This window comes from Coregonus lavaretus, assembly GCF_964263955.1.
Source record: "Coregonus lavaretus genome assembly, chromosome: 3".
In the NCBI taxonomy this organism is placed as follows: Eukaryota; Metazoa; Chordata; class Actinopteri; order Salmoniformes; family Salmonidae; genus Coregonus; species Coregonus lavaretus.
Window position 1 is genome coordinate 28,110,483 of NC_139990.1, and position 22,929 is coordinate 28,133,411.

The window sequence follows — 22,929 nt, forward strand, 5'->3', positions numbered from 1 at the left end:
TTAAACAACGTTTTTGGAGGAGAATGGAGATTGGAGGTTGACGGACTGACAGATTTCCCAATTCCATCTTTTCTTAGCCTCCTTTAAGAAGACAAAGACTTAGATTTATTTCTGAAATTCCTGCTATGGCCCGATCCCTCACAGGGAAAGGCATGGTGATGTTTGTACTGTATATGTGTCGGCCTCCTCACTCAAAGACGCATGGACTTTTTCTTCTGGGCTGCTGGTTTTCTAGGCAGTGACAATTTCTAACTGCCAATGACATTTTCTGGATGAGTTCTGGCTTTATGTCCCTGTCTGACTGTCAAGATGATACCCCAACCTGCATTCATAGGATCCCCGTCTACTTCCCATAGAGGTACAACTATTTATCTCTATGCTACTTGGACCCAGTTTGAAAACCTCTCGTCATAAGAGATGAGCCATATCCAGGACAACCAACTTTCTCAGTTTTGCTTGTTCCTCATCTGGACATTGGATACCGTCCAATACTCCACCCCATAGGATGGGCAGTTTGTGTACTACAATTCTATGTGGGTGCTGCTGGGTAATTTAGTTTTTGGGGGTGGGCATGGGGGCGTGGTGTCAGAGGCAGCTATGTTATTTTTTTTTTTTTAAGGGGAGGGTAGGAGTGGGTAAATTATGAAAAAAAAACTAATCATTTTGTACTTACTGTGTATGTTTATTATTAATGTTATTACTGTTATAATTATTGTATTACGGCATAAATGTAATATATTATTAAAGAATAACTGATGCGGACTGTCTGGGTATCATGTTTTATCATTCACTGTCGATAAATGGTGGAAGGATGCTTTTCCTACGGCAACATTTTTATGTCAATTCAAGGTTTATTCTATTACGTTTATTTATTCAAGATTTTAATACCTACAAGCCACTGGCCATCAAATAGATCCATCTTCAAAATATGAATGGTTAAAAATGTCTAGTGATTAAAAAAGAACATAAAACAATAAGAATAATTTCTTAAGATATATAATTAAAATATTTACAAAACAGTTTTTGAGAAAATATTTGTTGCTAATAAAAATTAAAGTAGCAATTCACCACTTATGATTAACCATAGACACTACCCACCTTGCTTTCTTTCACACACAAAATAATAATTACTGATGCGAACGTGCACCCCAGGGGCCACTCAAAATTCAGAGAGCCCATTTACGCCAAAGCGATGAGGTGAAAGCGATCCCTAACCATCAGTGGCAACTGTGTCACCGCACCAGGCAGCAGCCAGCCCCACCGGTACCTGGGAGAACACCGCGACCCCAGTGCACAACAAACACTGCACCCCCCCCCTCCCGTCCTCCTCCCTCATCTGTTGTTACACCACCTCTCATCATCTGCTCGTTCTCTCTGGTTCTCTCCGTTCTCTACACCTCCTTACCTGCCCCCTCCCTCCACATTACCCCAAGTGTCATTTCCCCCATCCCTCTATCTCCCTGTGACCTGCCCCTCCCTCCCTCCATCTCTCTCCCCCTCCTTTCCTATATCTGACACTCAGCAGGGTTGTTCTCCATCTCTCTGTGCCTCCAGGCAAACATATGCTGCTCTTCCCGTCAGATTCCGGTGTGTTTGGGAGAGGAGGGATTGTTTAATGTTTATTAATCACCTGTCTGTGGGATAGGAGGAGAGGAGTTGGAGACACACTGGCTTGATGTTCACTATTCTGTGTATGGAGTACAAAGTACATTATTTTCTTCAGGAATTTATTGAAGTAAAATTAAAAGTTGTCAAAAATATAAATAGTAAAGTACAGATACCCCCAAAAACTCCTTAAGTAGTACTTCAAAGTATTTTTACTTAAGTACTTTACACCACTGTAGATAAGAGTCAATAGGCTATGTATTCGTCATATAAACATCATACTTAAATATACTGTGTACGGAATACACATCTGTACTTTAAGTATAATTGATTTGGTACTTAACTACAGTAGAATTAAAGTCTCATGAAAATACCCACATTTAATTTAGATACATTTATTAGATGAAAGGTCCATCATTATTATAAATATATTATTTAAATTCCATGTTATAATCATTATTCATTTCTGATCATATGGCTTTTCACTTTCTCATGGTCGACTATGCACGTACAGGACACATAAAACACAGAGGCGCGCACACAGATTACAGTGTACACAGCCAGAAGGCTGTTCTCTTTATAGGGGACACTGAGGAAAGCACCACGAGGACAAAGATATCTCAACAGCGCGTCACGTTTTATTGGAACATAAAGAGCAAGGTCTACGGTACAAAAATGTGGGCATTAGGGGTAAGCAGTGAGCGGTCACTTGGCGCCCACAGGGGTAAGCTTCTCCAGGTCATGGATGCCGTCCTTGTCAATCAAACGGACGCTAAAGGAGGGCAGGTTGAGGATGAAGCGCTTGTTCAGCTGGAGGAGAAAGAGAGAGAGGGAGGGGAGTTAGTTAGGTCATGAGTCATATCACACCAATGCAAGTGGCGGCACTGGAATATAGGAGAAAAAGCTATTTGCATGTTATGGCTGATATTTTCTGTTCATTGAACAGTTCTCTCAAAATTACACAAAATGTCATTTTTCTAATATAAAGACATCTCAATTTGACAAATTAAAGTAACATGCACCCGACTGCTGAGTGTGATTATCCAACTACAATGAGCATCACAGCAACATTTCCAAATGTGATGACTTGAAACAAACTAATGAGAAGGTGGTGATGAAGCACACTGCCATTATTATTCAGATAAAAGAACCGAGCTCACCTCCTCAATGCACTTCTTCAGCAGGTCCATAGCTTCATCACGAGTCAGATCTGAAGCATGAAAGTGATTAGAGAGATAGAGGGAGACAGGAAGAGAGAGAAATATGGTTAGCTTCACGTTCGGATGAAGTTTAACTTAAATACAATAACTCTTCAATCATTTAATATTAAGTTACAGTGTTGAGAGAGTGAAGAATACAGAGAGAGAAAATAGGGGAAACAGACAAGAGGATTAGAACAGAAGATAGTGAGAGACGGAGGCAGAAAGAGGACAAAAAGGAGATATAAAGAGGGCAATAAAATAGAGGAACAGTAAAAGATGTGGATGGAGAAAGAGATAGAGATCCCACCTGGTCTGTAGTAGCGGTCGAGGATGGACAGGGTGAGGTAGGCTCCGTAGCCATGGGCAGCGAAGGGGGCTTTGGCAAGAGCAGACAGGTGGTCCATGTAGTAGAGCCCTGGGCCGTCTGTCTCATCAAACCCAGCCAGCAACAGGTTCACATGGTAGGGAGTCTGGTGAGAGAAGAGAAGAGGCATGGGTCAGTGAAGATATGGAAAACAATTGTGATTATTATTGCGATACTATAACCATATTATCGCGATATCTTGATATTATCGTGTTATGACCATTTTCTCACGATGGGGATGTGATGGACGATAAACACAAAATTATAATACACACAATACAATTATTTGTCCACATCCGAACAACAATGTGCCGTTTTCTCTTCCTCTGTTATTACCCTCCAAGGTTGGTGCTACGACAGCGACCAATAGTCAGTACCATAGAGACTAAATTATTTCATAATACACTTTCTCTAATGATTTCTCTCTATGGTCAGCACACTAAACTATCAATGCACAAGCTGGGTGCCACAGACACTGAAGCGGCACTTCAGCTTGTTCAAACATCGCTGCTATTAATAGCTTTGATTTTGGGAGATAAAACAACAGCAGCAGCCGTACAAGAGTACGGGAAGGGGTGTGAAACTGCCGCGACCTGGGTTAGGTGGGAGGGGTGTCGGAGAGGACTGAGGAGGGGGGGGTGGTGGTGTCACTGGCAGTGTGACATCTGCTGGGAAACGGACCCCCGCTGCTCCCTCCATCGCCTCCCTCCTCTCCCCCCCTACTCCCGCCTTCACCCTATGCCCTGGAGTAACGCCAGGGCTCATTAAAAACTTCTGAAGTTGTCTCCCTCTCTCCTTCCCTTTCCCTTAAATTACTTTTTACCCTTCTAGCCACTCCGTTTCAATCTCTTCTCCGCGTTCGCAATATTCCCCTTTCACTAGCCTCCCTCCTTGTTATAATCCCTCTATCAGGACAAATTGAAGTTTCAGAAAGCAGTCATGGCGTCGCGCCCTGGATTGACGTTTGACAATTGTAGAGTTTCCAGTTAAAATGAGTTAAACACACTGATGCTACGAAACGAATGCTACAATTCAGCAGCTAAGCTTTGCATATGAACCCAGTCCTAGAGAGAGGGAGAGAGACACAGTGGATGTCTAATGTGACACCACCTGAGCTGCAGTAACCTACTGTAATCTGAACACCTGCCCCTAGTATCAATTTGTGTATGTGTGTGTGTGAGACCCTTGCAAGAGTGGAAAGAAAGGCTGACTTACCATGCTCCCTGTGTGTGTCTTGCCAGGCCATGCCTGAACCCATTGGTGTGCCCCGGAACACCCCAGTGGCGTCACCCCCACTCACCCGAGCGACACCTGTCTCACAGGTTACAACGTAACAATACAGTGCTGGAGCTGGCATCAAAATAACCCTTCCTCCACATGTCACCTCAGAGGGCACCAGCCTCCAGCCAGCAGGCTTGTTAAATCCAGCACCTGAACTCACGCCAAGTCACAAACACATACGTCTTCAAAAGAACCTCATCACACACACACACCAGAGATGGGGTGTCCAACTGTATTAGGCATTCAACTAAAAAGGAAGGATGTATGGTTGGGTCTGGTGATGAAAGAAGTGAACCGTAGTAAATCAGCCCCGCTCATTCTCCATCTCCTCTTCCACGTGCCAGCGCTCGCTCCCTCTTTCCTTCCCTCCTCCTCTTTGCACCGTGCCCCAGGACATGTTCTCTTTATTGGCATTTCCCCTCAATCTGCTGTATTAATTGTTCATCTGTGCTGGAACAGGGGAGTCATGTGCAATATGGCACTAGTAATTATTTGTGACCGTGCTGTACTAAAAAAGAAAACCCCATATGCAACACTAGCACCAGACAAACTGTTGCCGTGGTCTTTTTGCTAAATCTTTAAATAATGAAGAGGGCTTAGTTGTTCTTTTGGATACAACCCAACAGGCTACATATGACTGAGAAAGCCTGTAAAGTCCATCACCATTTTAAACGAGAACAGTGGCTGTGCTGTCTATTTTAAGAATAGAGTTTTTGAAATACATAATGCAGTTGACTTCTGGCTTCCCTTCTCTCATACCATCTCTGAAGCTTGGTGCTCACACCTGGGGTTATCGAGAGGCCCAGTTGTTATTCTGGATTCCTGGTAGGTACACAGTGCATGATCCCCCCCCAATGCCAAGCTCTATCACCACCACTCATCCCCTGAGGTTTCAAACCACAAGAGACATCCTCTTCACTTAACAGCTTAGCGACCCTCCACTCAGGTGGACGAGAGAGAAACAACATTCATAAATGCTCCGGAAGGAGTGGAAAACATGTTTATATAACATATGTGCACGTCCATATACTCTGGGGTGGGTGTGAATTGGAGAGCACAGCTAAAGGAAGGTGTGGGATGTCGAGAAGAAACTGCTTTAAATACAAAATTCTCAATACTTTTGGAAGCCCTGCGAGAACCGCGTATGGAAATTCAATATACATAAACAAGGATATATTTGTACCACAGGGTACAAAATAATGATATTACTGCCTTTGGGCAGGCATGAATTTCGAAATATGTTGTAATGTTATCCAATATCTAAAGCACATATTGAACCAGCATCAGCCAAACTGTAACACCGACTCCCGCTTGCACACGCCCTTCTGTGCCATGTTGACTTCTGGGTCTAGTTCAAAGCCCTTGGGACTGCCCCCTTTCTAGCCTCCCACTCCCTCGGCTCCCCCCTCCTTGTGTCCCACATTCCCTCCTCAGCCCCACTAATTGTTTTTTGTAATTATTTTCATCCTTCTGCTATTGTGACAGGCAGCGGCTGCACTCTTCCTAACATATTAACCTCGCCGCAACCAGATGAGATTTAGAGGGATGGATACGAGGAGACTTGACACCCGTGTTCTTCCCACACTTTCCTTCTCGCACACACACAAACACACACGTTCAATGCTTCACTCCAGGGAGTGGTAGGACAGGGACCCGGTGGGTTGCATTATTACATTTCTGCCGCAGGTGTTGTGTGCCCTTGAGACTGGAGTGACACTTAGGCCAATTCACAACCTAGACAAATGTCTCTGGATCAGTCAAAATAAACTCGCTGCCCACATCTCAAACTGATATAGTAGAGGTACACAACAGAGACAAAATGAGTGTAACATGTGGTTCACTAGCGCGTCATGACAGCAGTAGGTTTTATAGCTGCTTCACTGGAAGAGGCAAGCATGCTTGTGCCCAGTTTTCATCGAAAACAATGGGAATGTTTCACGCGCTGCAAAAGTTAAGTGTCGCAGGTCCGTTAGACTGAATTCCTACCTGAATATGTGACATAGTAGGGACGTCAAACATTCAGCCTGCTGCACAGACCCTATGGACGCTCTAGTCTAGAGTTCCTGGTTAAATTGTGCTTACGAGCATTTTTTAAATCTTTAAAATGGTTAAACTAGTGAGAAATATAGCTATGTGATTATTGAACAAATCTGTGCGTTTGCTTCATTCACTATCCTAAATTAAGATTATTTTGTCATATCTAATTATTGTATATTACGCTACTTTTCATGTGGACAGTATGTGTTACTACATTACACAAGCTGACGTTTTGACCACATCGAATTGGGGGGAATTACACATCCTTTTTTTTTAAAACCTGAGATTGGTGATGTTAGTATAAACGTTTATAGTCAACACGATGACACATGATCAAGCGCTTAAAACCAGGGGCTGGAAGCGGTTCAGGGATCAGAACCGAAAACAGGAAAATAACAACATTCTTCAAGGAACAGAAACGGAACGAAAGTGATCCATACTGTTCCGGAACAGAACCGTTATTTTAAAAGCATGGGAGCCAGTTAATAACGTTATTTTATGTTCCAGGCATTTTTTTATAGTGCCACAACAAAGTGTCTATAGGTCTTTCTATAAACTAGGGTACCAGTGAGGATTTCCTACGCTGGACAACTTGTTATAGATGTTGATAAGTCATTGATATTATCTGCCAATTTTTTTCATGTCATTACATTAAGCTATAAGGGGGGAACATAGGTATATTTAATAAAATTCACCTGTTTAACCCTTTCTCATGGTTGGTGTCTTAAAAGATTTGTCCAAAATCGTGTGACATAAAACATTACTTTTCTGTCCTTACATTTATGGCAGTGTAAGTTGTAGTTATATCATATATATCATATATTAAGTATTAATCAGTTAAATTAGACATTGAACTTGAACCCTGTAAGAATCCTGGATCTAGCTGTCGGACTGTTTTTTTTGTATATAGATCACATATTTTAGAATGTAGTAATAATTTGACTATCAATGCATTAGCAAGGCCTAAAAATGCATTATTCTTAAAGTGGCAATGGCCTACTTTTTTGACACTATAGCTAGAGAAGAGTGGATTAACTTTTCAATGCTAATTAAGGATACTATAGGCCTACTTATCACGTTGGATTCATTAACGACATATAAAAAGAAGACGTGTTTTTAATTCTGGTGCCTCTCTGCACACACAAGCTTGTTAGCTAGCTAGCTCAAAGGACATTCAAAGTTCCTCCATAGAAGCCGCTCCTCCTAGGTATAATTCTGTGGACCTAATTCATATAATACATGTCATAACAAGATGCCCAGCGCTTCAAGCCGCCTCCTCTACCCACTCTCGCTCCCTCCCCACCCACAAAAGTTCAGTTGCATCTTGAGCCATTTGCTACACTTGTATGTCTATCACCCATGTAAACAACTAGCTTGCCTTAACTATCCGCACTGATTGTAATTTAATGAGCTAAATGTAAAAAAAAACTTGATTTCCCAGGTTAAAAAAGGAACGATACAAACCAGTACTTTTTTTGGGTGGTCAGAACTTTAATTTGAAACAAAATTATTACTTTTTTGGTTCTGTTTCTGTAGCCTTTGAATAGTGTTAGTTTAAAGAGCGCTACACCGCAAATGTTTGCCCCCTGATTTCAGCGTGATATCGATGGAAGTAATTAACAAAAAAAGTGTTGCCTTTCACTTTCCGCATTGGCGACCTACTTGAATCAAAATGCAACACTTCAAAATGTAGCTAGCTGTCATCTACAAATGGCCCTCTAACCAGCGATATACACATTATTCCCAGATTCTGTGTGGTTTTTGAGCGGTGTTAGTTTTAACAGGACGTGCAACCTCTTCTTCCCCCTCTTGCGCAATTGATTTCAACGTGATAATCGATAGGCATGATTGACAACACAGTGTTGTGTTTTTCTTTCTGTTTTGGTGACCCCCTTATTAAAATGCAACATTCCAAAATGTAGCCGACTGTGCTATGCAGGTTTTCCTCTAACCAGTTATGTAAAACTATATCCAGTTTCCATGTGGTTTCCCCCCCCCAATTGATCAGTGATTTATTGCCACTTGACAAAATAACATGGTTTTTGGTGCGTGTGCAGTTTATAAGGTGTTCATTAAAAAAAAGACAAGTAATATGATCACTATTGTTGCACATGTATGTGTAGATAGTACATTTTATGATTATGTTTTCAATATATCACAAACTGTTTCTGTATATTGGATATTGACTTGGACACTTTAAAACTGTGTTTTGACATTGGGCTATTTATCAATATCTCATGTCAACAGGAAGTATCATCATTTTCAATTTAAATTTTAGGAATATATACTGAAGGCAACATGTTAAGTGTTGGTCCCATGTTCCATTAGCTAAAATAAAAGGTCCCAGAAATGTTCCATATGCACAAAAAGCTTATTTCTCTCAAATTTTGAGCACAATTTGTTTACATCCCTGTTAGTGAGCATTTCTCCTTTGCCAAGATAATCCATCCACCTGACAGGTGTGGCATATCAAGGAGCTGATTAAACAGCATGATCATTACCCAGGTGCACCTTGTGCTGGGGACAATAAAAGGCCATTCAAATGTGCAGTTTTGTCACACAACACAATGCCACAGATGTCACAAGTTGAGGGAGCATGCAATTGGCATGCTGACTGCACGAATGTCCCCCAGAGCTGTTGCCAGAGATGTTCATTTATCTACCATAAACTGCATCCAACGTCGTTTTAGATTATTTGGCAGTACGTACACCTGCCCCCAGTGGTTGGGCCTGGCTCCGAAGGGGTGGGATTATGCCCTCCCAGGCCCACCCATGGCTGCGCCCCTGCCCAGTTATGTGAAATCCATAGATTAGGACCTGTAGGCTGGGCTACACCTCAATTACCTCGACTAACCGTTGCCCCCGCACATTGACTCGGTACTGGTACCCCCAGTATATAGCCTCGCTATTGTTATTTTTACTGCTGCTCTTTAATTATTTGTTACTTTCATTTCGTATTATTTTATATTGTATTTTTGTGTGTGTTTTTTTTGGTATTCTTTCTTAAAACTGCATTGTTGGTTAAGGGCTTGTAAGTAAGCATTTCACTGTAAGTTTCACCTGTTGTATTCGGCGCATGTGACAAATAAAATTTGATTTGATTAAATGTATTTACTTAAATTGACTGATTTCATTATATGAACCTCAACTCAATTAAATCGTTGAAATGATTGCATGTTGCGTTTATATTTTTGATAAGTATAAATTGAACTTTCAACATTAACTTCCAACGGTATTGTACTTATTCAGGAAAAACTGCTGAATGAGTTCAAAAATGTGCTGTGATTTATTTATTTTGATGACATACCAGAAATCACCAAAACGTGTTTGCCCTGCCTAGACATAGGCTAAGTGGCAATAGCACAGAGCAATTTAGGAGTATCGTAGTATGGTAGGCTGGGCTACATTGGAAATAAAAAAAGCATTGGTCCACATTAAATAATTACCCTGCTTCGAAGGTAGTCTGCAAGGTTCTTGCGTGTGAAGTTGGCTGCAGCTGTTGGACTGAGTTCATAACCTGAAAGACAGAGTCAAAATGAAAGGAATGCCCTATCAGAAGTCACCATTGGGTAGCACATAACCGGGGGGAAAACATTAATAAATTAAATGTTCATTCAATATTCGTAACGAGTATTGAATCCACATGTCAGTGGTGGTGGCACAAGTAGTACTAGGCCATCTTTATTTTGACACCAGAGAAACAAGAAATGGGTGGCACTTACCATTCCTCATTTTGTACAGCTGAATATTCTTCTGAATATACTCCGCAAACTGTACTGTGTCTCCTGCCTCTCCCACACATAGCAACAGAATCTTATCGCTCAGCTTGAACATCTTGTCTTGGTCTGAGGTCGACAGACAAGGTGTTCGTTATTTAATCACATACACTCCAGTGACATGTTCAACATGATGTATGGAAATACTAAAGCAAAATAATACATTCTTGAAGTTAGTTTGATTACAAATAGTTCTACTCTTTCAGATTTTTTTACTTAGCGGAAAATATTGAAAGTCATTTTGATAGTAATCTGGGCCTGCTGTTGTGCGTGCACTCCTCGCTGACTTTCACTTTCACAATTGAATGAAGCGAGTTAGCTAGATGGCTGGCAGGCACACTGGCTAGCCTTTTTAGGTAGCTAGCGCGAATCTGCAAATCACTGTTTGGTGTTTGTGGACATGCAAGTTAGCAAGCTTACTAACTAGTCCAACACAATTGTTATCAAACAAACTTTGGTGATAACTGGAAGCCACATCAGTTAGGTAGCTAGTGTCCGCTTTTCTGATCTCGACTCATTGGCCAGGGAGGAGGCTTACTAGCTAACTAGCTTGCTAAACTACTGTTAACTCATAACATGTAAACTAGTATGCTTAGCTAGCTAGGTAACAACAATCCTAATACATTTTTTAGCATATGACTCAAAACAAAAAATGTATGAAACAAATATTTACGACATTTTGCTGATTTTAAACATTTTACAAATGAGTTCTAAATAACGTTAGCTAGCTGGCTAACTAACTGCAAACGAGCAATGTCATACCCTGTTTCATCTTAACGATGCTGTTGGCTGCAACATTATCAGCAGCAACTAGGACAAAGTCTTGTCCCTGAATTCCGATCAAATATTCCATACTGTAACAATTTTAAAGTAAAGTTTTGCCTGAGCAACAACGCAACCTCGTTCGTTTACTCAGATTACACAGCAAAACTTGAATGAGTGGCGCATAATGTTGACGTCATGAAATATGAGGCTTTTCTCCTTCTCATGTGACCAGGGTCTGGGGTTTCCACTAGTTACCACAGCCACAAAGTGTGGTTAGGGGTAGGTTTAAAATCTGATTTTAAGAAGATAAATTGTAGAAATGGGCGGGGTTTATGACTTTGTGGCTGTGGTAACTAATGACGACCCAGGTCTGCAAATGATTTTACCACAATCTACTGTATCTCTGGAATATACAGACTACTTAATTGTATTAAATTAAAGTGGGGTGTTTAATAGCCTAAAGCAAGATCAAAGAACAAATAAACATTTTAAAAAACACACAGACAGAAAGAGACAGAAAAAGAGACACAGACACACATTCTGCATAAAAGCAAAATTCTTTTTTTATAATACATCTTAGATTGAATAATGCATTTGTCTTTTTATTGAATATGATATCTGTTTGCTTTGTTTTTCAAGTGGGATTGCTCGTTCAGTTTGTTCTGTCCAACCCTCCCAACCTCCCAACTCTGTAGCCTGCTGAATGGCAGGTTAGAAAATGATAAACAGTCAGGTTAGAAAGCCATAAACACACAATTTGCAGATGCTTTTAAATTGCTTGCAGAAAATCTTAACATTACTCATCATTAGTTTTCTGTCTTTTTATGTGTCTCTGGGCTCTGTAAGCCTCCAGTTTGAGCTCTCTGAAATGCACCTTATAACATTAGAAATTGCTATGCAGTTGCTTGAGCTCTGACTGTCAGGCACCCTTTGTAGGCTTGTGTATTTTTAACAAGTTATTCATGCCTACTTGTCACAATGAGTGAAAGTTATAGATGTAGAGATGTGAGGAGTTTTTTATGCACAAGCTACACTGAAACTGGGTGCTAGAGTTATTGATTTACAATTCTGATGTGTGTTAGCTTTGTGTGTTGGCAGGCTGACTTTGGAAGCTGGATATTTAATAATAATTTAATACTCATTTTCATATTTCTCTCTCTCTCCACTTATTTCACTCTCGGCAGTTGTCGCTGGTTCAGCTTGACTGCTTCGTTAGGGCTCATCATTTGCATTCAGATTAATTATCTAATTACCGACAAATGTCCGGCGGCCACCCCACACTCCGGCTCGTCAGCTCTGAGCCTGTAATTATTTTAATAATTTACTTTCATCTGGAGCATTCCTGCCATACTCCTGTGTTTAGAGGCCATTCTTAATTACCCTGCCAAGACACTCTTCTCCTCTTTTTGTGAAATAGAGAGGGAGGGAGGGAGGGAGGGAGGGAGAGAAGGAAAGAGAGAGAGAGATGGAAAGAGAGAGAGGGAAAGAGAGAGAGAGGGAAAGAGAGAGAGAGCCCAATGGGGACATGATCCAGGAGCACTGACAGCACAGAGGAAGCTCTCTCAGCTCTTCTAGTTGTTCACCCCCTTCTTCATACTCTCTTTCTTTATATCTCTACACCCCCCCTTCTCTCTGCACAACCCCCCAACTTCATCCTCTCTTTCTCTCCCCTCCACAATCACCCCCCCCCCCCCCCCCACACACACACTATCCCCCCCCCCCCCCCCCCCCATATACTTCCTCCCTTTCCCCTTTATCGCAAGCACACACAGGAATCGCCCCTGGGCTTCAGCGCTCTGACTGCTAATACACTGACACACACACAGAAAGCGAGAGAGCAGAGAGCGAGTAGAGAGAGAGAGAGAGAGAGAGAGAGAGAGAGAGAGAGAGAGAGAGAGAGAGAGAGAGAGAGAGAGAGAGAGAGAGAGAGAGACTAGATCAGAATGGCGTGCACACGCACACTGTTTGTGGCACACATCACAATGCACACATATTTCCACTATCCGCCCGGAAAATCTATACACCTCTCTGTCTGTCTATCCTTTATTTAGACAGCTATCAGCCAGCCTGTTCCATCTCTCAGTCTGGTTTCTGCCCAGCACATGAGAGATGGGTCAACTCCCCCGTGACCACTCAGTAATGATGCTCTCACTGAACCCTTAAGCGAGATACACTCACCCTGACTGCTCTTGTTAAAGAAAAAAGATACAAGCTATGTAATTGGGCTCTTGAATATTTAAGTTAGCCCGGGATGAAAGTTTAATGGAAAGATTATTATCTACCAGTTTATCACACTATTTCATATTTCATTTTATTCACTGGCTGCTGCTGCAGCACTGTCCATTTTGGCAGCCATGGATACAGCAGAGAGGCTCATGGGTTGAAGCCGCACGAGACAGCAAGTAGAAAATGATGAATTACATTAGTGAACTGAGCAGATGTAGTTTTTTCTATGTATTTTCACAAAACACTAAGTCAATACTTCTAACACACACACACACACACACACACACACACACACACACACACTGTATGGTTGCTGTTATTTAGTCTTATTGTTTGTATTTATAGGGGGAATTAATCCTTTTTGCCAGAAATGGTGTGAAAAGCAGACAATGTTGTGCTTTGACAGACATAGCACTTTAGCCAAACCCCAGTGGGACACGTGACTGAGTTTGGGAGGATTATGTATGGACCCAACTTGCCCTAAGGGGAGAGCTGCTGGAATGGGACATGGTTTGAACGACAGAGATTAGGGATCAAGGTGCATGGAGCAAACCATTTGAGAGAATAGCCTACATGGGTTAAAGCCCCTGTTTCACCATACAAAAAACAATAAATATGCGTGTCTTTTTGTAAACACTGAAAGATAAAAACAGCCTGGAAGATGAGCTTGTGGCTGTGAGGCTCAAGCATTTTGACATGGTTCAATTTACAGAGATAAGATTCTTGATCTTCACACACAGACTTTTCTTTGGGAATTTAGACAACATCCGCATGGATATGTGAGCTAGCCTAATTGACTGAGTAGGCTAGACTGTAACCTGTTTTATTTGATAAGTTACTGCAATATTGCAAGAGCAATTTCACACTAACCAACAGACTGGCCTATGATGTGGTGGATCATGATTTAGAAATCTGGGGCTTGAATAGAAGTGTCGAGGGAATAGACAGAGTTATTGTGTTAAGACTTTGTTTAACCTTGCCTTCTTAGATTTTGGCATTCAATTATAGGTCCTGAAGAAATGCGAGGTCGGTATCAGTGGCAGAGCTTATCGGTTTAATACACAATTTCACGGTGCTGAGGCGGGATGGGTAGTGGCCCCCGCTCGCTTTTGTTGTCGGGGTGTCACCGTTTAGTGGTCCCTTTCGTATCTAAACCGGGAGAGGACGTCGAGGGAACCTGGGCACGAGAGACCACTTCATCTCAAGGGGGTGAAAAAGAGCAAGTTAAATGGAAGTGACAAGCTCTGAAAAAAATCCTGCAGGCAGCTGCGCGCATTCGACATAGCCAGCTCCCCTACGGTCGCCGGCCGCACGACCCCCGTGCCTGGCACACACACCTGCCGCTCCTAGAAGCGCTTTCACCGACAGCCACATAATCCATGGGCGTGTCACGGAGGGGCTGCTCTCAATGTGCTCTTGTGAAAACCCCTTATGCGTGAAAAAGCCCCCTTTCTCCCTCTATTGTCCGACACAGTTTTATGGGACAACATTGGGCCTTATGAGGTTTCGGGATTTACATGGGACTCTATAGAAGGGATAATCATTTCAATCAGAAAACGAATAAAAGTTTTAACACGCTGTTTTCATATTTATTAGCTGGTTAAAGCAGCCGAGGCAGCTGAACCTTATACCCCAGGCCCCACCAACAGGCTCTCAGTCTCAGACCCCCACATTCAGAAAGTCCTGGCGAACCCCCAGAGAACCCTCAGACTTGGACAAGCAGGCAGGCAAATGATCAGTGATACAGGACTTCAGAAGGCCTAATATTTCCACAGGCATGTCAGCAAATTGAAAGCTATAGGCTCACTGTATCGGCATAGGCTAACTTGGTGTGGTCATATTTAGGGTCATCATTTTATGTCAGCCAACGTAGGCCTACAATGACATGCATTAAGATGATGATGCATTAGTCAGGATGAATGATGACTTAATTGAATTAGGCCATTTTATGTTCAACAGACCTCTATGAATTATGAATCTATGAGGATATCTGTCAATAAGGCCTCTAGTCTAGATTGTGGTTTACTTTATGGAGAATAGTATTATTATTAGGCATAGCCTACATTTCAATAGCAACTTTACAACATGTATGTCTTTTGACCTCTGACACATTTGACCGCGAATATTTTCAACATCTTATTAAAATCAAATTTAAAATGTGTGGATGAATTCATTTTCATGTGATGCAAAGATCACTTCCCATTCTCTATATAAGGACATATGTATCTTGTCCATCCCTGACTCTCCTTGGCATTTATAAAGCACTCTATGAACACTTTTGTTAAGGCTCTGTGCACAATTTCTATCCTCACAGTACTGTAAAGGTTATAATGATATAGCCTACTTGTGCTTTCTGTTGTAAGCTACAGCCCTCCAGTTGTACTGAAGGTAGTTTGAGCATTTGCTAACCATTTCCAATTTAGGCAATTCAGGAAGTGGTTTGAAATTCAGTTCATGAATTAAAATGTGCCTAGTATTTCCATGAGGATCTTTTCCATTCATTAATTTAATAATAATTCACTGCTGTGGATACTGATATATAAAAGAAAATTATTCAAAGCCTGGCTGGAAATTAACCAATAAAAGCAAGAAAATATATGTTTTTCAATGGGAAACAAAGAAAAAGCACAGTACTCAAACCACCCATACAATTTCATACTCAAGGATATATATATATATACTGTTTGAATGGCTCATGGGAAATATTAGTTCATTTTCAATTTGGTATGTGGATCCTTGGTAAAAGTGATGAGATACTTAATTACCAGTAAACATATCTATCTATCTATCTATCTATCTATCTATCTATCTATCTATCTATCTATCTATCTATCTATCTATCTATCTATCTATCTATCTATCTATCTATCTATCTATCTATCTATCTATCTATCTATCTATCTATCTATCTATCTATCTATCTATCTATCTATCTATCTATCTATCTATCTATCTATCTATCTATCTATCTATCTATCTATCTATCTATCTACCTACCTACCTACCTACCTACCTACCTACCTCCCTACCTACCTACCTACCTACCTACCTACCTACCTACCTACCTACCTACCTACCTACCTACCTACCTACCTACCTACCTACCTACCTACCTACCTACCTACCTACCTACCTACCTACCTACCTACCTACCTACCTACCTACCTACCTACCTACCTACCTACCTACCTACCTACCTACCTACCTACCTACCTACCTACCTACCTACCTAACTACCTATCTATCTATCTATCTATCTATCGCTGTATGTTTGTTCTTTCTCTTTTGGCCACAGGTCTTTCTATCCAGTTCATCATACACAGGCCGCAGGCCGCAGCCCCCTGCCCTCCCTCCCCCAATCCCCCACCACCCCCTTTCTGTCAAAGCTGATTGTTTCCACACCAACAGAGTGCTGGGGGCTAGCACACTGTCACACTACATCAGGCAGAGGGAAGAAAGGGAGAGAAAGAAGAGAGGGGAGAGAGAGTCTGCTCTATGGACTCATCAGAAAGCGCTGGGTAGTAGGGGCCTCTATGTCCAACACACAAAACACAGGGGCTGAACTGAAGCTACTGTACTTCATTGGATCATACAGAAGAGTGCCCCCTTGTGTTCTTAAGACGCAATTGAATTTCATTTAAAAAGTGACCAACGGGGCTATGTGATGAATAGGCGCCCTCTGCTGGACTATAATATATTTTTCATATTTCACTCCGTTTTATAGGCCTACTCGAGGATTCGAAAGATTTGTATAACTAACCCTCATTGTTCTATCTGTGTGGATACTGTGTCATGTTGGGTTAAGCTTGTTGTCATTGTCATTGTCATGTGAAAAAGACATGATGGAGTGATGGGGAAAAAAACACTTAAACAATAATTGAAAATCACCATCATGCGCATGGGATGGACTAGCCTGACCTGGACTATGATCGATCAATGCATGATTTTCACAATTACAGGGGGTAGGCTAAATCAAGGCAATATCATTGAGATAAAATATAATTCTGACAATGGTTAGCGTTTTAGGCAGAACGCCACTGCTATTGAAATACACGTTACGCACGAATGCGCGCACGGAGGGGCAAAGTTGCCAGATAGTATGTCTACACAATGGCCCCAAAAGTCTGAAATGTAAATTCCATACAGTCAATTGTTGGAGTTTAATGAGCAGGTGAATTGTTGTTTCGCGAATATCGCAGGGTCACACAGACTTGGAAACACTTGACACCGATTTGGGTGACACGAGCCACAGCTGTGTGCACCTCTATCTCGCCCGCGATAATTTGGAAGAAAACGCCTCAAACTGCGTTGCTAACGTTATCTTCACTCGTTTTAACCGACAAAATTAGCAGTTCTGCTCGAGGAGAGAGACAGTGGCGTGTCCCGCAGCCCTCCCATGCGTGTGCTTCTCCCCGGGCAGGGTGCTCTTTCACCGGTGCCGCAGTTCGCGCCCAGCAGGGCCCCCGTCACACATGCCTCGTGTCCCGCCGTGCCGCGAACCTATTATACAGTGTCGCTGAGACGAAGAAATGTGTTCAGGGTGAGGGCACGGTGTTTAACGTTAGACACTGCGCAGAATACCGATTTTAGTTAGAATGTGCATCCAAGAAAACTTTGTTCCTTACAGAGAGACACAAAATAAACATTTGCTTGAATTGGCCCTTTGTGGTGTTGAGGCCAATTAATGTGCAGTTACTGCTCTTTTGCTTAGTAGGGCAGAATAGGTAACAAGCCCGAATAAAATGACCATCACATCTCATTTTATAGGCTATAGGCCTATAGGTAACGTTTCCCTTTGCATTTTAACTTCACTGTAAATACATAGCCTAATTCCATCATGGTGATTGTATATCCTCAAAATAAGGTTTTGTTCTACCGGTGTACTGTTTCTCTGCGCTTTTTGGAAACGGTGTTTGTACACAGGACAATAACAGAACAAACAAACGTATTGGCTGGTTATCCCAGACGCTTCCCGGTTTGATGCCCTACATACATCCAGCTTAAAAGCCAATAAACAACAGATAAATATGTTAATTCTCTCACACTTTCACTGTCATGCCTGCGTCCAGGAGAGACGATAAGCTTTAGAACATAAGCCTGAGCGCCCGGAGTTCGGAGGCATAACCGAGGATTATCACAAACTTGCCCCGGGGTTTGGCTCATATTGCGGGACTGGACCGACGGCTGCTCACCGGGCCGGATAGGACCGCCGGGCCCTGGGGCGCAAACTAACAGATTCCCTGGGGGACTGGACCCTGCAGGACCAGCTCAACTCAGACTGCAGATTAGGTGGCAAAGGCTGGTATCTCTGGGAGCACACACACACACACACACACAGCACGGCTAGACGTTCGCTGCCCGCGGCGACTAGAGACGCAGTAACCATGCCTATAAAGATTGATGCTTGCTCCTCACACGGTTATCACACCCCCAACAGAACACACTCATGATGAGGCGATACAAACGAACTTTGTGCTGTTGATAAAGAGACGATTGTACTGAAAGATCATGGACCGGAGGCTGCAATTTATATATTTAAACAACGAATACAAAGAGGCTTTAACTGTTCTATTAGTGCTTTATGAAAAGGATAAATTCCTTCATCTCAAATTGAAGATCAACATAATGCGCAAATAATTATCTCAAACGAAGGCCTATAGCTTAGGTTTAGCATGTGTTCGATATAAACTATCTGGCATTGCCTACTTGTTCTCACATTCTGCTAATCCACACCTTTCTGTGTACACCGACCTAACGTTGATGTCGGGTTTAATACTGTGCGAAGAGTGCAAATAGACTAGTAAAATCGCAACATCTTCATAACCTTATAAATTATCAACTCACGAAACACGAATAGCTCTAAAACAATTTATTATGTCACTGGAGAAGACAAACATGATATACATATAATTTAAAAAAACATTTCACCTCATATGTTGTATTTGGAATATTTTTGGATTATATCACAGTAATAGAGACAAATAAAATAGTACAGTCTACACATATATAGAACATTTAAAGATACAGGCATATATTATACTCTTAATAAACTTATAATAATATGTTATATATCTCGATAGTTTGGCAGGGTTAGGGTGAAAAAAGTCCTCCTGGGTCTCAAGAAGAAAGGTTACTTGGATATATTTGGATATCAACACAGGGTAGGAAGCCAATAAATCAGAAACAAACTGCATTACCAACTTATTAAAACACCACATCAGAGTAAAATCTCAGTGGATGCTTGGAGATTGTCTTGGACACAACAAACACAATAACCATGGCCAAGGCAACAATGCCTTTGTATTCCCCTTCAGCGATTGGCCGGTCTCTGCTGGTGACCACTTCCTGTTGGTGCCTCTGCACTTCCTTCCTGCTCTACGATTGGCTGGCTGTGGCAGTTGCAGTGGTGGCTGCGCCCATGCGCAGCAGCTCCTTCCTGTGGTCGAGGATGACATCAAAGCTGGACTGGAGGCGGTTCTGCTGCTCCTGGACGCGGCCCTGCAGGGTGCGGACCCAGCGGATCAGAGCCAACCTGCGGTACATAGTCAGCTGGACCTGGTGCTTCTCCATCTCCTGGGCCTTGAAGCGCTCGCGGTCCCTCAGGGTCCACACAGCGTCCTCCAGCTCAGGCAGCTCGCCGCAGTCTGTGTCCGAGTCCGACAACGCTCCTCCGTCAAGCAGACAGTTCCCCGTTCTCAGAGGCTTGCTGCTCCTTTTCCTCTCCATTTTGTCGTCCCACTTCCTGGTCGAAGAGGGGGTAAGGGGGTCTGCTGGGATGGCAGGGGTCTCCTGGTTGCCTCCCTGGTGGTGGTCAGGCTTGGGCTCCCCCACACCGATGCGGTCCCACCCCCCCATCCCCCCCATGCCGGCCCCCTCTCCTCCGCTCTCCATGTTGAGAGAGGACAGGCTGCCGCTGGACCTGTAGCTGAACTCAAAGTCTGAGTCGCTGTCGCCCCATTCCTCTGGGTCCTCCACTTCCACCTCCTCCTCCTCCACCACCACTCCCTGTTTCATGACGCCTCCCCCCAGCTCTTGTTTCTCCTTCTCGTCATCACTCATCCTCCCCATCTCCTCCTCCATCTTGCCCTCCTCGGCGCCATCCGGGGGCACTCTTCCGTACCCATCGTCCCCACTCTCGATCTCAGGTAGGGGCTCCAGGGGGCTCCAGCAGGGCAGGCGGGAGAGCGGGGACAGGGGCCCCGGACCGTAGTGGTTGGAGGAGGAGGGAAGGTGGGGCTGGTCGCGGCCCAACGGGCCCAGGTTACGAGGACGCACCTGGTTGCGATTCTCGTCCCCTCCCGTCATGACGTCATCGTCTTGACCCAGGAAGTTGAAGTTGCCATCCTTCTCGCCTTGCTTCCTTTTCCCCCCCTGCTGCTGGCTGTTGTTGCTGAGGATCCGCAGTGGGGAGAAGCTGCCTCCCTGGCCTCCGTACTGGGGGTTTACTGGTCGGTCCTGGTGGAGCATTTTCCTTGGCTGAAACTCACTTCTTCTTGACAGAGATTCAATTCTTCGTGACTGAGATTCAAGGCTTCTTGACCGAGACTCAATTCTTGTTGAAGATTCACTTCTTGATCTTGACTGAGATTCACTGTTTAGAAAATGATAGAGAGTAAAGGGATATGGAGATATGGAGGTTGTTAATGCAATTGTTTCAAGGTTAATCCTTGTCCTACAAATCAGATAAATCTGCATGCAAATATTTTGATAACTCCCGCCTCATTTCTCTGATACAGTCCTGTATGCTGCTGCATAACTCACAAGTTTGATATTAGCCTCCTACCAGTTAATATTCTAGCCATCACTGCCATTTCTTCTTTTTCTATATATTAAATCGGAGCTGCTCCGTGCGTCCAATTGCACTCCACTTATGCCTATATTACCATCAAATATTTACATGTCTACTCAGAATGGAAATTTCGCTAATCCTTACTTCGGGGTACTGTCACTCATTCTCCGCTCTGTTGCATGATGCGCACTCACGTGGTGCTGAAGGACAGCGACTAACGTTCCAGGGTTGCGCGCGCCACTGGCACTGACGTAAATATTGGCGCTCGATTGGTGAGGATCAAGTTATCAAGTAAAATCGACATTGGGTGATGTGATATAACATATCAATATTTTGTTTTATATTCGTTTGAGGTTCGTGCAATAGCCCAACAATAAAACGCATTTCCATCCTTTTTGTAGCCTATGTTTAGGCTAGGCTATAAAAGCTGTCAACTACAGGATGTTATCAATGCACCATTACGTCTTCTCAGATTTTTGACAGTCAGTAGTTAAATACCATAAAATTCCTTTCAATTAATTAATTTCGCAGATAAAAAATTAAGATGTGTGATTTGACAGGAACGAACGACGACGCCCGATGAAAGCATATGTTTATAGCTTATTATAACATATAGCATTAGAATAGCCTACCTACACAATGTTGTTTGAGAAAAACAGATGACATTATAGAAACACGGTTTTATTAAATTAATATAAAAGATGAATTAATCTCCATTCGTTCGTTACGTAATAGCCTAGCCCTAGTTCAGCAGCAGCGCTATCAGCTCACCCCATATCCTTGTTCTCCTCTCTCGTCCGCAGCTATAGCCTCTCTTCCACTTATACAAAACAACCTTTACCATTCCTTATTTCATTCGCTGATTACATAATCATTCGGATTGACAAATGTGTGAATCAATTCATAAGAGGGCCTTGTCTTACCGTATGGTAGTAAAGTGCTTCGTAGAGGAAGTAGATTGGGAGCCCTCCCTATTTCCCCCTCCTCCGGTCGACCCTCCTATGTGATGTTGATCAGCGACTACCTCTCCCCTCCCCTCCCCTCTCTCATCCGCTCTTTCTAGCACTCTGATAGAACCGACTGCTAGCCTACCCAATGACTCACTTCCTAAACTGGGCAGGGACGGAAGAACGGGAAAATGCAGAGAGGTGAGCAGAAAGTGGAGTGCTGCAGAAATTACATTGGAATGTCTCATCATATCCTTGTTTATTTTTAAAGGGAAAGTACGACCAGAAAAGTATATACCACAAACTAACATTTGTTTAGGCTGCTCAAATGTAACCTATAATAAATTCTCACAATTTTGACAAGGGAGACAGACTGCCATTTGTTGCATTGTGTTGCTTTAAACTGGTGACTGTGTATCTGTCGGTATTAGATTACGCCTGTGTTGAGTGTGAGTGTGGTACATCAGACAGACTTTGCAAGTATACTCCCTCCCCATCTCCTGACATGCAGTCGCTTGCGGCAGAAGAGCGCATGTCCCCCTCGCCCCACAAATCCCTTTCCACTTCAACAACATCCCCATTCAAGTGCCGCACCTCCAGGCTGTCCCCTCCTCCCCATCGTTCAATAGTAGCCTAAGCACATGAAAAATACATCAAACACAGCGGCCGCCCGCGGCCTCTTCACATGCAAAATCATCTCCATCTTTCAAAACCGAACACAGAACCGTGGAGCAGGACACCGATATAGAGAAACAGATAGCAACAGGCCCAGATAATAGAAACATTGAGAGACAGAGAGAAAGAAACAGAGCATGCGCTGCGGTGTATGTGGACCAAATGTTCAGACAAAGGGTCATCCGCGAGGTCCCTTGGGTCGGTAAATAAATATTGTGCGTCGGTTACTGAGCAACTGAGGCACTCATAAGCACCCATCTCA

The 22,929-nt window shown here is 42.9% G+C and overlaps 2 protein-coding genes across 3 annotated transcripts; both read right to left on the bottom strand.

The window, feature by feature from the left end:
• Positions 1 to 2,223: 2,223 nt before the first annotated feature.
• LOC311119403 (proteasome subunit beta type-2-like) lies at positions 2,224 to 11,227 on the bottom strand. Its single transcript, XM_084157739.1, has 6 exons — positions 11,028 to 11,227; positions 10,212 to 10,334; positions 9,936 to 10,006; positions 3,115 to 3,277; positions 2,766 to 2,815; positions 2,224 to 2,415 (listed from the first exon to the last, which is right to left on the bottom strand). The coding sequence occupies exons 1-6, from the start codon at positions 11,116 to 11,118 to the stop codon at positions 2,311 to 2,313; spliced, it is 603 nt and encodes a 200-aa protein (XP_084013865.1). The 5' UTR covers positions 11,119 to 11,227; the 3' UTR covers positions 2,224 to 2,310.
• Positions 11,228 to 19,110: 7,883 nt separating this feature from the next.
• On the bottom strand, positions 19,111 to 22,038 carry LOC311112694 (uncharacterized protein). 2 transcript variants are annotated; one of them, XM_084155827.1, is made up of 2 exons: positions 21,969 to 22,038; positions 19,111 to 20,847 (listed from the first exon to the last, which is right to left on the bottom strand). In XM_084155827.1, exon 2 carries the CDS (start codon positions 20,721 to 20,723, stop codon positions 19,632 to 19,634), a length of 1,092 nt encoding a protein of 363 aa, XP_084011953.1. In that variant the 5' UTR covers positions 20,724 to 20,847; positions 21,969 to 22,038; the 3' UTR covers positions 19,111 to 19,631. The 2 variants fall into 2 exon arrangements, with proteins under 2 accessions (XP_084011953.1, XP_084011952.1); XM_084155826.1 differs by having other exon boundaries at positions 21,817 to 21,971.
• Positions 22,039 to 22,929: the final 891 nt, after the last annotated feature.